Raw genomic sequence first — 15,986 nt, 5'->3', positions numbered from 1 at the left:
GGTTATTATTTTTACTCAAAAAAATATATAAATGTTTTGTCATTTATTTGTAGGATTGATTTGTTCGAAACCGTAGAAGAAAATTCGTATAAAATTAGAATTGAAAAAATGTTTCCAAATTATGTCTACCATGTATTAAAAAAACCGTATGTCATTTGTGAGACCACGGATCTTTATATGCGAGACGAGTAAAATCTATTGATATTTACAATAAAAAAATATTATTAATCAAATAAAAATATGTCTCATAAAATACGATCTATGAGACCGTCTCACACAAATTTTTTTACCAATTTGATAAGGAATTGAAATTTACATTTTAAATTATATCATCAATGTTAAATATAATTTAAACAATTTGAAAAGGAATTTAAATTCAAATCGTAAAAGATATATAAATATATATATTTAAATTATAGAATAGAAAAAAAAAAGAAAAAAAAAAGGCAAATAGACCAGTAAATTCAACGTAACATGTCGCCCATCAAATACACACATCCAATTACCATGCCTATTGAAATTGAACAAAAAGCCGTCTAATTGACCTAATTTTTGCGAATACCTAATATCATGAAAAATAGATATAAATTTTTGAGTGGTACTTAGTATCGACAACATATTTAAAAAAATATCTAAAAACATCAAATTTAATAATTAAAAAAAAAGTAAAAGATTCCCCAACACTTGCAAAACAAAATTCCATCCTACGAAAGTCAATTGCAGAATATAAAACAAAATCCTCGACAAAAGAAAATCAGCCAAGTATTTTCTTTAGTCCACTTCTTCAATCTTCGGACCAGCGCCACTTCCCCCAGGAGCAGGGACACCCTCATCATCCATAGGAACACCTGCACCACCACCCGCACCCTGGTACATTTTCGCTATGATTGGGTTGCATATACTCTCCAGTTCTTTCATCTTGTCCTCGAATTCAACAGCTTCTGCAAGCTGGTTACCATCGAGCCACTGGATAGTCGATTCGACAGCATACTCGATCTTTTTCTTGTCAGCTGCAGGTATGTTGGAGGCAATCTTCTCGTCCTTCACAGTGTTCCTCATGTTGTATGCATAGTTTTCTAACGTGTTCTTAGCCTCAACTTTCTTCTTGTGCTCTTCGTCCTCAGATTTATACTTCTCTGCTTCCTGAACCATTTTCTCTATTTCTTCCTTGGAGAGTCGGCCCTTGTCGTTGGTGATCGTAATTTTGTTCTTCTGCCCGGTGGTCTTGTCTTCTGCAGACACGTTGAGAATGCCATTGGCATCTATGTCCAAGCACACTGTGATTTGAGGAACTCCCCTGGGAGCCGGAGGAATGCCAGAGAGCTCAAATTTTCCCAGCAAGTTATTGTCTTTAGTCCTTGTTCTTTCCCCTTCGTAGACCTGAATCAGCACACCAGGCTGGTTGTCTGAATAGGTGGAGAAGACCTGCTCTTTTTTGGTGGGGATGGTGGTGTTTCTTGGAATCAACACGGTCATTACACCACCAGCAGTCTCAAGGCCAAGTGAGAGAGGAGTGACGTCCAAAAGCAAGAGATCTTGGACCTTCTCGCTCCCCTCACCGCTCAAAATAGCAGCTTGTACTGCAGCACCATAAGCAACAGCCTCGTCAGGGTTGATGCTTTTGCAGAGCTCTTTCCCGTTGAAGAAGTCCTGCAACAATTGCTGGACTTTGGGAATTCTAGTTGAACCACCAACAAGTACTACATCATGAACCGAGCTCTTATCCATCTTAGCATCCCTCAGACACTTTTCAACAGGTTCCATACACTTTCTGAACAAATCCATGTTGAGCTCCTCGAATCTGGCGCGGGTAATAGTGGTGTAGAAGTCAATTCCTTCGTACAGAGAGTCGATCTCGATGGTGGTCTGGGCGGTGGATGAAAGAGTTCTCTTTGCTCTCTCACAAGCAGTCCTCAATCTTCTAAGAGCCCTCGGGTTACCAGAGATGTCCTTCTTATTCTTTCTCTTAAATTCTTGAGCAAAGTGATTAACCATTCTGTTGTCAAAATCTTCCCCACCAAGATGAGTGTCACCGGCAGTGGCCTTCACCTCGAAAATACCCTCTTCAATAGTCAACAGAGATACATCAAAAGTACCACCACCAAGATCAAAAATCAAAACATTCTTCTCGCCAACATTAGTTGCCTTCTTGTCCAGGCCATAAGCAATGGCGGCAGCTGTGGGCTCGTTGATGATACGCATCACATTAAGACCAGAAATTACACCAGCATCCTTTGTGGCTTGGCGCTGGGAATCATTGAAATACGCTGGGACGGTGACAACTGCGTTCTTCACAGATGAACCTAGGTATGCCTCAGCAATTTCTTTCATCTTAATCAAGACCATGGAAGAGATCTCTTCTGCAGAAAATTGCTTATTTTCTCCCTTGTAGTTAACCTCAATCATAGGCTTATCCCCAGGTCCAGCAACGACCTTGAAAGGCCATAACTTGATGTCGCTCTGCACAGATGCATCGGAAAATCTCCGACCAATCAACCTTTTAGCATCTGTAAGAGAAGTAACAACAAAACGCTGTTATAAGCATAAACTCTCCAAATAAACGTACAATTTGGCAATGAATCCAAAAAAAACATCCATGGTCATCAAATTTCCCCATCGGGCAAAAATGAAGAGTGCCAAAATGTCAGAACCTCCCTTACTCACGTAGATAGGAATTTAATTAAAATCAAGAAATGAAAAGGTAAAAGAAGCTCCTCTTCAAAATTCAGACAGGGCCGATGTTCATCTTACACCGAGTGAAAAATAACACAGGCAGTTAAGCGTGGAATTTATGCCTAGAACTTCTATCTGACGAATAATTGTCATGGTCAAATAACATATAAGAGTGAACCGAGTATCAAAAGGAAAAAAGATGCACGCTCTGTTGCATAGTTACACGTAGAAAGTTGAGTGTTAAAGCAAAAATAATTAATAATAATTTACTCAACGCAATAACACCGCAAGAAAGCCAGTAATGAGCAAAACAAATTATTATAACTGCGAGATATTCTTTCAATTCAATGTAAAATTGCTTGCCCTCAAGCATGCAGAATCCATATAATTCGTGACGTTTCATATTTGTGTCAGCGCGATTAATCTAATGGGCAGCAAGGGCAACCGAAACAAGATTATAGATTCGTTGTTAATTTGTTCTAGATTGACATGAAGCCAAATTCAGCTGAATAAAGTAACGCATAAATATTCGAAAGAAATTTTTTTTTATTGACAACACGATATAGCAACGAAAACTAAACCAGAAACGAAAAAGAAAATAAGCCTGTAGTCATATACTTCTAAACAGGAATACAAATCTCACCAAATACAGTGTTCGTCGGATTCATGGCGACCTGATTCTTGGCGGCGTCACCGATGAGCCGTTCGGAGTCCGTAAAACCAACGTAAGATGGCGTTGTTCTGTTACCCTGGTCATTGGCGATGATTTCCACGCGGTCGTGTTGCCACACACCGACGCAAGAGTAAGTCGTTCCTAGATCTATGCCGATCGCAGGACCATCTCCTTTTCCCGTCATTGATGCAAGCTTATTCCCCTCTCAAATTCAATCTGGAAAGTATATCGTCGAAACAAAAGGAAAACAGGATTATACACAGTTCTAATTGGATTGATGATCAAGTGCGAGAAGAGGATATATATACTGGAGGGTGCGAATGCTTCGAGTAGTTGGTTTCCACGGTTCGAGAATGTTCGAAATTTTAACAGCCGTTGGATCGATTACAAGAAAAACTGTTGGACGGTGCTTAGATTCTCCCATTAACGTTTAGCTGCCGACCTGGTTTAAATTTTTTTATTTTGAAAATTAAAATTTTAAATATTTATACGAGAATCTTCTAGAATGAACTTTATGCCGACTAGGTATCAATATCATACTGCATTTGTTTCCCATTTTTTAAATATATATATATATACACACACATATATACATATTATTATGTTATTAAATTTGAGATACCTAGTTGGCGTGTTATTTTCCGTATGAAATCCCTGAGCTTTATTTTGACAAATATAAGCCAACATTTGCATCCCACGTTTTTTATTCAACGAATTCAGCCAATTCACCCGACATGTAATAAATGTTCCAGCCGACATAAAACTATAATCGTAATCCATAAATTTCAAATGCATTTGCCCAAATACATCCTTAGCCTATGAAAACGTAGAATTAGAATCTGTTAAAATTTTGAGCCCGAGGACAAAAAATAACTTGCATTGTGGGGACAATTGATTTGAAGAGCCTATAGAAATATCAGAATTAAACTCCAAACCAGGCCAAGGACTGGAGAAAAGCTGAAACTAAAGGCAACATGGATCAAGCAATAGATAAAGGAAAAAGGTCCCAGAATCGGCATGGTGCTGCAGATAATGAGAAGGAGCATGCTGTTGCAAATGAAAGTACCATATCTGAGAAAGATCGCATATCGAAGATGAAAACTAGGAGAAATTTAGGATTTTTTAAAAATATTATTATTTAAAAAAGTATTCATTAAAATATTGTGAAATGGAAGATGTTGTATAAATATTGCATTCCGTTGGTTACTGTTCCGGATTCCTTTTTTTTTTTTTTTTTTTTTTTTTAAGTTTTCATGCATCAAGCTGTTGACAAGTTCTCATGCGTCAAGCTACTGATATTATGCCGCTTGATTTGATTGGCTATGTGAGTCGTAAAAGAGTGATGTCAAATCTAATAATGTCTCTGCTCGAGACAGAGCCGAAGCCGACTGTAGAGAAAGATTAAGACTAATTTTTAGGGGATACGAGACATCACAAACAGTTAACACACGCGTATCTCCGGACTCATGAGCCGAATAGTCCGACTCATTAGCACCCAAGTAGGTGTATTATATGTTTCCACGTGTATAATAAAATAAAGTTGCACATTAGCTAACAACTATAACTTTTGGCTTAATAATAAGCGCAAGGTTGAGCATTTAGTTAATTCGGTAAAAAACCAACTGAATTAATGAAAACCGATTTACCAAATTGTTGGAGGCTAACGAATCGATTTCTCACTAAAACCCAATTAATCGAATCGAATAAAAATCGGTTATTTCAATCGGTAAACAAATTAATCGATTTTATTAAAAAAGTAAAATTTAAAAAATTATAATAAAATTAATAAAACATATTAATCATAAAAAAATTATATACAATATAAAAAAATTTACAAAATATAATAAATTATATGTAAATTTTAATAAAAAATCAAAATTATTTATTTAATAATTCGATTAATCGAATTTTTTTTACAAAAACCAAAACTAAATCGAATTATTCGAATTAACCAATTTTTTTTTAATATTCAAAACCGAATTACCTCCCATCGGTTAATTCTGTTTAACCTAATTTTTGCACATCCTAAGTAAGCGTTGATCCTAACAATACACATTTGATCCTCGGACACTAATTAATTATACATATTATTTCACGAAATCAACGTAATCTAATCTACGCATTCGACGGAGATAAATTTAAAGAAATCCCGGATTTTCGCTGCCACCTATTCGAAAACAAGATATAACTCGTATCCTATCCAAAATTCTACTTCTCTCGCTTGGTATGTAGAATGTGATAATTGAATGATTAATAATTTGATTGATTAATGTTAGATATGATAAGATATTTAATTTGAGAGATATATAATATCATGTGTGGTGTGAAATAATAAGATAGATAAAATCATGATAAATGTATGAATGACCCAAGTATCCTTCATCTTAATATTTAATTTATTTCTCGTTATTGTTTTTTCCTTCAAGAAGACCCACTTGGAATTTCTAGGGATTTAAAATCAGGGGTATTTTGGTGATTTGTCTTTTATGGTGTACCCGGATAGATTTTATCCTTCTTAAATGCGTGGATTTGTTCACCAACATAAATTGTAAAAGTTATCAAAGAGATAGTAAATCTCAAATTTAAAAATCAAACCAAATAAAATATTAATAAATAATCCAACCTTAATACTGCTTGCCAAACTGGGCGAAAGAAATAATTCGACTCCAACAAGGACTCATGCAGGCATGCCTCCTTGCTAGCTATAAAATCACTCCGCTTCCTTCTCTATTTCGTGCATATATTCACCAGTTTAACAAGTTTTGTGGAGGCCATTCTTTGTAGTTGAGTACATCCGGTTCTTTGACAGATCATTAATCTAGCACAAATTTATACGGAGTTCAGAAATATGCGTGCTTCTTTGAGAATTTGCCCTCAGAAACTGCACATCTACGCCATCACCGCTTTCACTTTGGCGATCTTAGTTATTATTCTCGCTGACAGCTTCGTATTCAATTTATCGGTCGGTTTCGGTATTGTCGAAAATAGAAACAAACGTCTTGATCAGTTGAAGATTCACACACCCTCAGATACAATACCGAACTTAGTTCAATCAACAGAAGGTGATCATCGGGGATCCTCGGCTCCTCCTGCTCCTGTTAATAATGGAAGAAGAGTCTCTCGGGCCAGAAACAGGCTTAAGCCCGAGGTTTTAGGCTTATTTAACTCAACCGAGTTGTCGAGAAGATTCGATTCTAGAGTTGACGAATTTTTCAGTGCAAACCAATGCGAAGTTCAGTTTTTCATGACATGGTTTGCTCCCGTTGATTCGTTTGGCGAAAGGGAGTTTTTCGGGATGGAGAGCTTATTCCAAACAAATCCAAGAAGCTGTTTAGTTATTGTTTCTAGAACTATGGATTCAAGAAAAGGGTATGAAAAGTTGGAGCCTTTGATTAGTCGCGGTTATCGTATTCAAGCAATCACTCCTGACTTGTGGGATTTGTTGAAGAATACTTCTGGTGAAACTTGGTTGAAAGATATCAAGAATGGTACCAGGGATCCAGGAGTGATCCCCCTCTCACAAAATCTATCAAATTTGATCAGGCTTGCAGTTGTGTACAGATACGGAGGAGTATACTTGGACACAGATTTCATTGTTTTGAAAGATTTGTCAGTTTTAAGGAACTCCATCGGAGCACAAAGTGTTGATGTCCATGGAAACTGGTCAAGATTGAACAATGCACTTCTTGCTTTTGACAAGAAACATCCTCTTGTTTACAAATTTATAGAGGAATTTGCTACAACTTTCAATGGGAACAAGTGGGGCCACAATGGGCCTTGCCTTGTCTCCAGGGTAGTCAATAGTACATTGGGACAGATTCGAGATTTCAACTTCACGGTTATGCCAACAACTGCTTTCTACCCGGTAGACTGGATCAGGATCGGCCGATTTTTCGCCCGGCCTAACGTCACCGACAGTGAAAAGTGGGTTGAATCTACGGTTCATCAGCTGCACCAGTCGACTTATGCAGTGCATTTGTGGAACAGCCAGAGTAAAAAGTTGCAGATTGAAAAAGAAAGTATAATATGGAGATTGTTATCCCAACATTGTGTTATTTGCAGGTAGCTAGCTTATTATTACTATCATATGTTTTCAGTTCCTTTTAATTCAAGAATCCCATATATTTTTTTAATTAGATTAGATATAGGGAAAAATTCATTAGTGGACACAACACTGTTCTTTCCACCATATTCTATTTTGATGATGCAAACGGTATATATTATAAACACGAATATCTTATAATTTCATTATATATTTGCATCTAGTTATCCTTTTGTGTCTATAATCTTTATTTTATCATTGGGTACAACTTTAAACAATTCTTTACTTTGAATGTAAACGCGAGTTTGGGCTTAAGAGTTAAGATCGGTTTAATGATGCAAACGGTATATATTATGAGTTTATTAGACGTAGATTAAAATAAACTTATATCGACTTTAATTTCAAGAGTAACTTAAATATTAACTATTACTATTATTTTATTAAAATAAATAATGTCAAATAAATTTTATTACAAAATAAATTTGTTCAAACATATGTTTTTATTTATAATAAAAAAAATATGTTACGAAAACTTATTTTACGATATAAAGTAATATTTTTAAAAATTATTTTGTATATAGTCACATAAATTAATTTGACAATAAAAATTAATATAATTTACTTATATTAAACTTTTAAGTAAGTTATTTCAAAATATATAGTTGGATAAACATATTTTAATTTGAATTATTAATTTCTTATATTACTTTTTGTTAATATAAATATATTTATAATATTATATAAATTATATTAAAGTGACCAAAGTGATAGAATAACTAAACACTATTTCATAATATAAATTCTTATAATTTTTTTTAAAAACGTAAGAAAATACTTTATAATTTCATCAGTATTAAGTACAATAATATTAACTCATTCTTATATTAAATTAATTTAATTATATTAAAAATACTAATTTTGAAATATTTTCAAAAATCACAAAATCATATTTATTATTTTTTTTTAATATTCCTACTATTTTTTAATATCACGATTAATATTAAAAATATACTATTTAACTAAATTATATTTAATCATATAATGTTAATGAACGAAAATATAATTAAATTACTATAATTTAAATAATACAAATAAAATATTAAAAAAATTCTTCTCAGACATAATTATATATATATATATAATATTATCAACGAAATTAAACATTACCTCTTGATATCTTTTCGAATGAAATGAATAATAAAATCAACAAATAATATTAATACAAGGTCGAAAGAAAAAAGATGGATTTTACACATATGAATCGGAGTAAAAAAATAAAGTGTGAGAATGAATTGGAAGAAGACATTTCTATTTAAAGGGGAAGACACGGTTTGTACACGGATTGCCTTTCCTAGAATCCGTGACAGACTCACGGATTCTGGGAATCTGGTTTTTAAAATAATAATATTTTTACAAAAAGCCCGAGAAAATTAGCATATGCTAATTATCTTTTTATTATGCATGTAATTGGTTGGCTATTATATCTGGCGATTTGGTATTGTGACTCTCTGCTAGTGTTTATTTATTGGATTTCACATTTATTCCTAGAGGCCTTAATTCGCTCTATAGACTTCTGATTTTGGCAAAGATACTCTAGTGATTGTTGAGCTCTTTTGTTAAAGTGTCATTCAAAAAAATGTCCGGTTCAAACAGCAATTCTTCGATGAATCTGAGTCTGTGTGCTTGTTTAATTATTGTATTCTATAATTCTTGTATTTGTGCTTTCGCAAATGTAATTGTTTTTGCTCCATCGATCATTTTTCTCTCTCACGCCCGGTGTAGAAAACTCATGGAGTAGACGAGGCGGTTCTTAGTGGGTCATCAAAATCTTCGAGTTTTAGCTGTTATAGATCAGGTGTGTTATCTGCCGAATCTTACAACTTATTGTTAAGATTTGAACTTGAACCCAACTCAACCCCAAAAGCTAACCCAACACACTATCTCACGCCTAAGAATGAACATTTGGAGCGTGAAGTTTAAAATGACCCAAATATGTGCATAACGAGTGACCCAACTATAGACAGACCAACATATAACGGTGAAACCTGAGCTCTGATATCATGTTAAGAATGGAACTTTAGACTTAACTCAACCCCAAAAGTTAGCTCAAGAGTGGAGGAGAAGGATTTTATCTAACACTTACCACACCTATTTAGTGTGATTGTACTGTTAATTTCAGAAATCGAGGGTGATGTTAGTTTTTGGGGTTGGATTCTACTCCTCTCTTGAGCTATATATGGACTTGGAGTCGAGGGTGAAGTTAGTTTCAAACGAAAATTTTAAATTTGTAGTTTCCCCTCCTGAAAACAATCCAATCCACATTTAAATTACTGACCGTCGATTACACCTCAACAATCCCATAAAAACAACGCGGATCGCTATTACTGACCGTCGATTACATCTCAAGATCTAACGGATGTCGCTGATTTCACCCCCTATATAATCCGATCCCCGCTTAAAACTGACGACAGCTCAACATACTAGATTTTAAGATACTTGATTCCTGAATCAGAAGCAGAGGAAAATGTCTGGACGTGGCAAGGGTGGCAAGGGTTTGGGAAAAGGCGGAGCAAAGCGTCATCGGAAGGTGCTTCGTGACAACATTCAGGGCATCACAAAGCCCGCCATCCGCCGCTTGGCTCGTAGGGGCGGTGTCAAGCGTATCAGTGGCCTTATCTACGAAGAGACTCGTGGTGTATTGAAGATCTTCCTGGAGAACGTCATCAGAGATGCTGTTACCTACACAGAGCATGCTCGCCGTAAAACTGTCACCGCCATGGATGTCGTGTACGCGCTCAAAAGGCAAGGCCGCACGCTCTACGGATTTGGCGGCTAGGGTTGTCACAACGGGGCGGAGTAAAAGAAAAAGGATATGTAAAGAGTGTGAGTGATATCTAATCTGAGTAAGTTTTGTTGTAGTTTCGTTTTGTTATGAAATAATGTACTGAGATCTCTATTGGGTCTATGTTCTTGCTTTGTTTAAAATTCAATCAATGGGATCGTCATCAGTTGGATTAATTTGTATTTTGAGATTGAAGAATGGTTGTAATAATATGGAAAAGGGTGCTGGTTTTCTTGGTTACATTTTCTATGTTAGGTTTTCCATTTCATTACTAAACTTGCGAACCGTAGAGTGAAATGGGATGTTGGTTTTTACATTACTAAAGTGTCTTCAAATTAGTTCAAAAGCTATATACATTACGGCAAGATTTGATTGTGTTGGATCTTGGTTTTTTCAAATGTTTACAATAATATAAAGAGTCAGCAAGAACTATATATGAACTAATTGACTATGAGTTTGTCATTGCGTTACCACTTCTGTTATGGTGGAAATCTTTTGTAGGATTTAAATAAAAACTGTTGTGGGATTGACCTGGATTTCACTGGCCCTAGCTGTTGCTCTAGCTGGTAAATGGAGGAAGCGATGGGCCACACAGAGTCCATTAATTTCAGTATGGGTTCTTCCATCATTTGTGAGCTTCGTTGTTTTCATGATGGTGGTGACTAATCCACCAATGAATTAGTGTTTAAATATGTATCTAACGAATTATATATATATATATATAATATTTATTTTAATAATATTTTAAAATTTTATTTGATTATTATATTTATTTTATGTGTATATCATGAAATCTATATTGATAAATCTATTGAATATATTTTAGTATTATGAGGTTCATCTCGCAACGTATATCATGAAATTAATTGAAATTATACTAAATATTCTAAACTCATTTTTAGTGAATTCAATTGCCTAAAACAAAAATAAAATTCTTTTGAGCTCGAAACTATAATTTGTGATGTAAATGTTACGTTTCATTAGTAAGAACATGAAGATGTTTATTCCACAAATAAATGCTCATTAGATGAGGCACTGAACCATTCTTCCTTGGACTTTCTAAGTGATTATCTCTTGTCGAGTGATTAGTTCACAATTATTGTTGTATAACATTAATCTTTGGATCGGGACAACTTGAAGGCTATACATTGTATAACTGCACTTTGACTTGTTATCGACTCCAAAAGGGTTATCAGGTGGCGATATTGAGTGTAGTTTTGACAGTTGCATATTCACAACTTATCTACGAGTATAAATATCTTATGTGATCTGCTGTGTTAATAGTGCAATGAATCTCTGGTCAAAGTAATACACGTGTATTATGAAAGGTGTTTCATTAGTTGCACATAGAATGTTACTATGATTATTTAAAGATACATCACATTGCTATCGAATTCGTTTGTAACTCTCGATGTACCAATAGTGGTAGATTTGATCAAGATATATTTGTTGTAGAGATTGCATTGTATTTTACCATAACCTCCTGGGTCTTACAGAATTGTCAGTTATACTTAGGAATTTTGGAGTGATGTTGTTAAACGCTCTTACGATATCTTAAGCATCCAACCACCTGCTAACTAATTCTATGTAGTTTGCTTTCTAAGTTTATTTTCACACTTATTACAAATGCTTTACAGTTGCATAAAAAACTCCTCTTCATATAGTTGCTCCGAGATTCTGCTACATCAAGGCCGGTATCGTTTCAATCTCCCGGCTGAACACCTGGAGCTCGGCCCTGTCGGTGATTTATTGTCCTAGGGTGGAGCCATCGTCTCCTCTGTACTGGCAGTTCAAGGCAACCACCGGTTTTAAAGATGTCTGTAGGTGAGGGTGGTACCAGGTATAGGGGGAGAATATGAGATATCGAATAAGAGGTATAACTTGGATATGTGATTGAAAGCATGGTCCATGGACAGAATAATTAAACGTGTAAAGTATTTTAACGTGTAAACATGCATGTTATTGTGATATATACTCGATCTTATCCTTCGGGCAATGTCCTGAGCAATGGTTGATTCAATGACATACTTTCAAGTTTGCCAAATGTGCGACCCCACGTGATAAATCATATATAATTCATTGTATTGTCATCGGAATATCTACTCCTATAGTAAAGTTGAAAGATTGATCAACGAAATTTACTATTACTAATCCATCTTTAAATATTTATGATAGATATTCAGATTAATATTTTAAAATAAAAGTACCCAAGAACCCTGATTGAAACATTGATCAGCTTTGCTCATCCTCAATCCCCCATAATCCCAAGGCTCTGACAAAACAAGCCGAGCCTGCGACAATCATGGCGGCGAATATCGGCGGGATTATAACATCCAATTTAGACTTCTTGGATAGTTGAGACCGGAAACAAAAAGTCTCAGACGGGATATCTAACGGAAGCCGGACGGAGCTGGCCACTCCACCACAGTAAGCGGAAGAAGTAGGGCTGACAGCTGAAACAAAAGCCAATTCTGGCAAGAACGCCGCCACTGCCACTGTCACCGTTAAGAGTGCCGTCCATGTGGTTGCATACAGCAGCACAGACCATCTCGGATGAGAAAATCTTCGAAGCAATGAGTTCAAGAAACCCATGAAACCGATCGTCAATTTTCTGATCAATATATGTTCTTCAAATATTCTCTCTTTCAATATTATCTCAAAGATATAGATCGAATACAGATCGGAAGAGGTTGGACTTAAACCTAACATTAACTAATGATTCCAACTAACATTACGACGTTTGAAGATTGAATATTATTATTGTTATTTTGAGTTGGTTATTGTGTTTGTGGTGAAAATCGTTATCAATTCACCAACTCCTCATCAACTGCCCAGCTGGCATTGATACTTCTTTAAAAGGGAAAATGATTTTTTTATTAATATGTTGAATTTTAAGTTTTAGTCAATTAATTTATCAAAATTTAGTTTTGGTGTTCTAAAACTCGACTATTTTCATCCAATTATTGACACGACATTTCACAATTCAAAAATTTCGATGTGACGTCACGACTTTTCAATATCATATCACTATTTTTCAATGTCACCTCAAAATTTTTCAATGTCACATCCACAATTAGATCCAAATAATCAAAAATTAAAGTTACTAAGTTAGCTTACCAAACAAAACTTTGAAAAATTAGGAGACTACAACTAAAAAATGAACAAATTAGTGGGGAAAAACTATTTTACCTTGTTTAAAACGTACCTAAAAATGAAATGAGTTATTTTTTCAAATAAATTAACGTTATCGTAAGTAAATTTTCTTCCAATAAATTAACATTCATTTTCATTTCTCTAAATTATTTCTCAAAATACTTTTGCAAAATACAAAAAGTAAACCCAAACACTGTAGAATAGGTTTCTTGTGAAACAGTCTCAAGAATATTTATCTGTGAGACAGGTCAATCATACCGATATTCACAATAAAAGTAATACTCTTAACATAAAAAGTAATATTTTTCATGAATGACCCAAATAAAAGATATGTCTCACAACATACGATCCGAGAGAGCGTCTCACACAAATTTTCTCACACAAATTTTTGCCAACACTGCAAGGGTAGATGAAGTAGTTTGAGGGAATTCAACAAATGATTAGTCCTATTCCCTTAAGTAGTTTATCTGAGTTGGGAAATATCCTGATCTTGTGTGTTCAATTATGATTTTGCTTTTTATTCTTCATTGTCAATTCTTTTAAGGAGATGGTTGTTTTGAATCGTAATTGGTTTGAAATTTAAATTAAATTAAATTAAACTAAATAATAATTAATGATAATGCCACCCACCACCAATTTAATTAAGGGGACCCTCCTTCTGCTTCCCATGTTTTGGCATTTACAAGTCGAATTATATAATAAACATGGAATTAGTGGGATGTCTATAATTGATGCGACAACTCGACACCATATACTATAATCACGTCATATATATACACACACAAATATTGATCATCAATCGTGTTCATCATTTAAATATATCAAAATTGTACATTTACTGGACAAGTATTACCTCAACAATGATCACAAATTTGGACATGATCTGTTTAACTCTATCAAAACTGTACATCCACTATATGCGAATTACCCCGATATTGAGCACAAATGTGGTGTATATATTCTACCCAAAATTAAAGCAAACAATGATGTTTAAAATGCGGTGCACTTTTCGAACAAAACTTATTTCAGTAATAAAAATATATATCTGTAATAATAATAATAATAATAATAATAATAATAATGGAGGGAGTTGTGTCCAATGTAGAGTCATGTGATTTGATTCTTAAATTGTCCCAAAGAGGATGGGTAGGTGGCCACCTCTTTTATTCATTTGTTGACCAAATTAAATTCCTAACAAATCCCCATATTAGTTTACTGCCTTAATTTTTGCACCTACATTATTGCTTCGAAAGTTTTCTTTCTTCTTTTTTTTTTTTAAAAAATATAATATAATATACTGTAAGTCTTTATTAAATGAATGTTTTAATGATAATATAAAAAATTATTTAGGTAATGTGAAATATGGATAATGGTAAACGAATGGAAAAAATTTATTGAATCTTAATTATATAGTATATCATTTGATGATACCTTCGATCTAAATGAATATCACGATTTGGGAACGAACAAACTCATGAAATAACTTGAAGATTTGAGTCCTAAAATCCTCGCACAGTCAAGCTACAAGAAATGAAATCACCAAATGTAATGCTCAAAAAAAAAAAAAAAAATCACCAAATATAGATAGATATTCATGATTATCCTAATAAATTATATATTAAATGGAATCAAACAGCTTTCATCTCAGATCGCATGCACAGCGAGGGGGGTGGAAGAAACTTTACTACCCTTTACTAGAACGATCGGGAAACGGCATTTGTTCCACAGGCTTGGGAGGAGCTTGCGTCGGCGGAAAGTGGGTCGGTGGAGGAGCTTGAATGGCGGAAGGCGGCGGATGCCTGACGACCTTGCTTTCTCCACCTGAGGTATCCTCCGGAAGAGGGTCGGAGAGGTTGTCCGGCAGCAGAAATACACCCTGAGATGGCCGGCGCTGGTGGCGGTGGGTCCTCTGTGACATTGAATTGTCAGTACGGTGTAATAATGGAGGGTTTGGGTTTGGAATGTGGGGGAGAAGAGGTGGGTTTGGTGGGGTTTATATATTTGCATTACGTACAAGGTCAAAGATTATCCATTCACATTGGGATTCCAATGCATTTATTATATGAAATTATGTAAATCTAATCCAAATCATAGCCAAAATAATTAACCATTAGTTACTCTAAATAGGATTTCATTATTCTTTTATTATATTTTTCAACAACCATGTAATTTGTGTTAATTATTAAAGGTGTGATTAATTATCCATAATACGAATTATTGGCCGGGTTTATCAAATTATTTTCACGATATCCTACCTATTTTATGTAAAATTCGTGTTGTCTATAAAAAGTTAATCCAGTATATTCTAAATTCTCTCAAACCAATTATCAAAATCTATATTCTCTTGATCAAATATCTATATTTACTATGTTATTCGAGTGAAAATTCCCAATGAATTCATGCATTTTGTTTATTTGGTAATCCTTATGTCTTAGTAGCGTATACTTTCTTGAGACAAAAACTTGTGTGAGACGGTATCAAGGATCGTATTTTATGAGACGAATCTCTTATTTGGGTCATCCATGAAAAAATATTACTTTTTATGCTAATAGTATTGTTTTTTATTGTGAATATCGGTAGGATTGACCCGTCTCACAGATAAA

General features: G+C 34.5%; 4 protein-coding genes across 4 annotated transcripts; 2 read left to right on the top strand and 2 right to left on the bottom strand.

Moving 5' to 3' along the window:
* Positions 1-463: 463 nt before the first annotated feature.
* LOC142551811 (heat shock cognate 70 kDa protein 2-like) lies at positions 464-3,621 on the bottom strand. Its single transcript, XM_075661230.1, has 2 exons — positions 3,317-3,621; positions 464-2,507 (listed from the first exon to the last, which is right to left on the bottom strand). Exons 1-2 carry the CDS (start codon positions 3,528-3,530, stop codon positions 772-774), a joined length of 1,950 nt encoding a protein of 649 aa, XP_075517345.1. The 5' UTR covers positions 3,531-3,621; the 3' UTR covers positions 464-771.
* Positions 3,622-6,176: 2,555 nt separating this feature from the next.
* LOC142550767 (uncharacterized protein At4g19900-like) lies at positions 6,177-7,412 on the top strand. Its single transcript, XM_075659830.1, has one exon. It carries the CDS (start codon positions 6,195-6,197, stop codon positions 7,410-7,412), a length of 1,218 nt encoding a protein of 405 aa, XP_075515945.1. The 5' UTR covers positions 6,177-6,194.
* A 2,439-nt stretch (positions 7,413-9,851) lies between these two features.
* LOC142550973 (histone H4) lies at positions 9,852-10,470 on the top strand. The gene has a single exon (XM_075660028.1). The coding sequence runs from the start codon at positions 9,913-9,915 to the stop codon at positions 10,222-10,224; it is 312 nt and encodes a 103-aa protein (XP_075516143.1). The 5' UTR covers positions 9,852-9,912; the 3' UTR covers positions 10,225-10,470.
* A 1,302-nt stretch (positions 10,471-11,772) lies between these two features.
* Positions 11,773-13,055, bottom strand: LOC142550972 (uncharacterized). Its single transcript, XM_075660027.1, has one exon. The coding sequence runs from the start codon at positions 12,937-12,939 to the stop codon at positions 12,463-12,465; it is 477 nt and encodes a 158-aa protein (XP_075516142.1). The 5' UTR covers positions 12,940-13,055; the 3' UTR covers positions 11,773-12,462.
* Positions 13,056-15,986: the final 2,931 nt, after the last annotated feature.

The sequence above is a fragment of the Primulina tabacum genome, chromosome 7, assembly GCF_025594145.1.
Source record: "Primulina tabacum isolate GXHZ01 chromosome 7, ASM2559414v2, whole genome shotgun sequence".
NCBI classification, from domain to species: domain Eukaryota; kingdom Viridiplantae; phylum Streptophyta; class Magnoliopsida; order Lamiales; family Gesneriaceae; genus Primulina; species Primulina tabacum.
Note: the sequence above shows the minus strand (reverse complement) of the source record. Positions and strands in the feature narration are given on the sequence as shown.

Bases quoted from the DNA above. Each gene is read 5' to 3' on its own strand.
- LOC142550767 (XM_075659830.1), top strand. From the start codon at position 6,195: ATGCGTGCTTCTTTGAGAATTTGCCCTCAGAAACTGCACATCTACGCC.
- LOC142550973 (XM_075660028.1), top strand. From the start codon at position 9,913: ATGTCTGGACGTGGCAAGGGTGGCAAGGGTTTGGGAAAAGGCGGAGCA.
- LOC142551811 (XM_075661230.1), bottom strand. From the start codon at position 3,530: ATGACGGGAAAAGGAGATGGTCCTGCGATCGGCATAGATCTAGGAACG. The intron at 2,508-3,316 runs GTGAGATTTGTA...CTTCTCTTACAG, and splicing joins TCCGACGAACACTGTATTTG to ATGCTAAAAGGTTGATTGGT.
- LOC142550972 (XM_075660027.1), bottom strand. From the start codon at position 12,939: ATGTTAGGTTTAAGTCCAACCTCTTCCGATCTGTATTCGATCTATATC.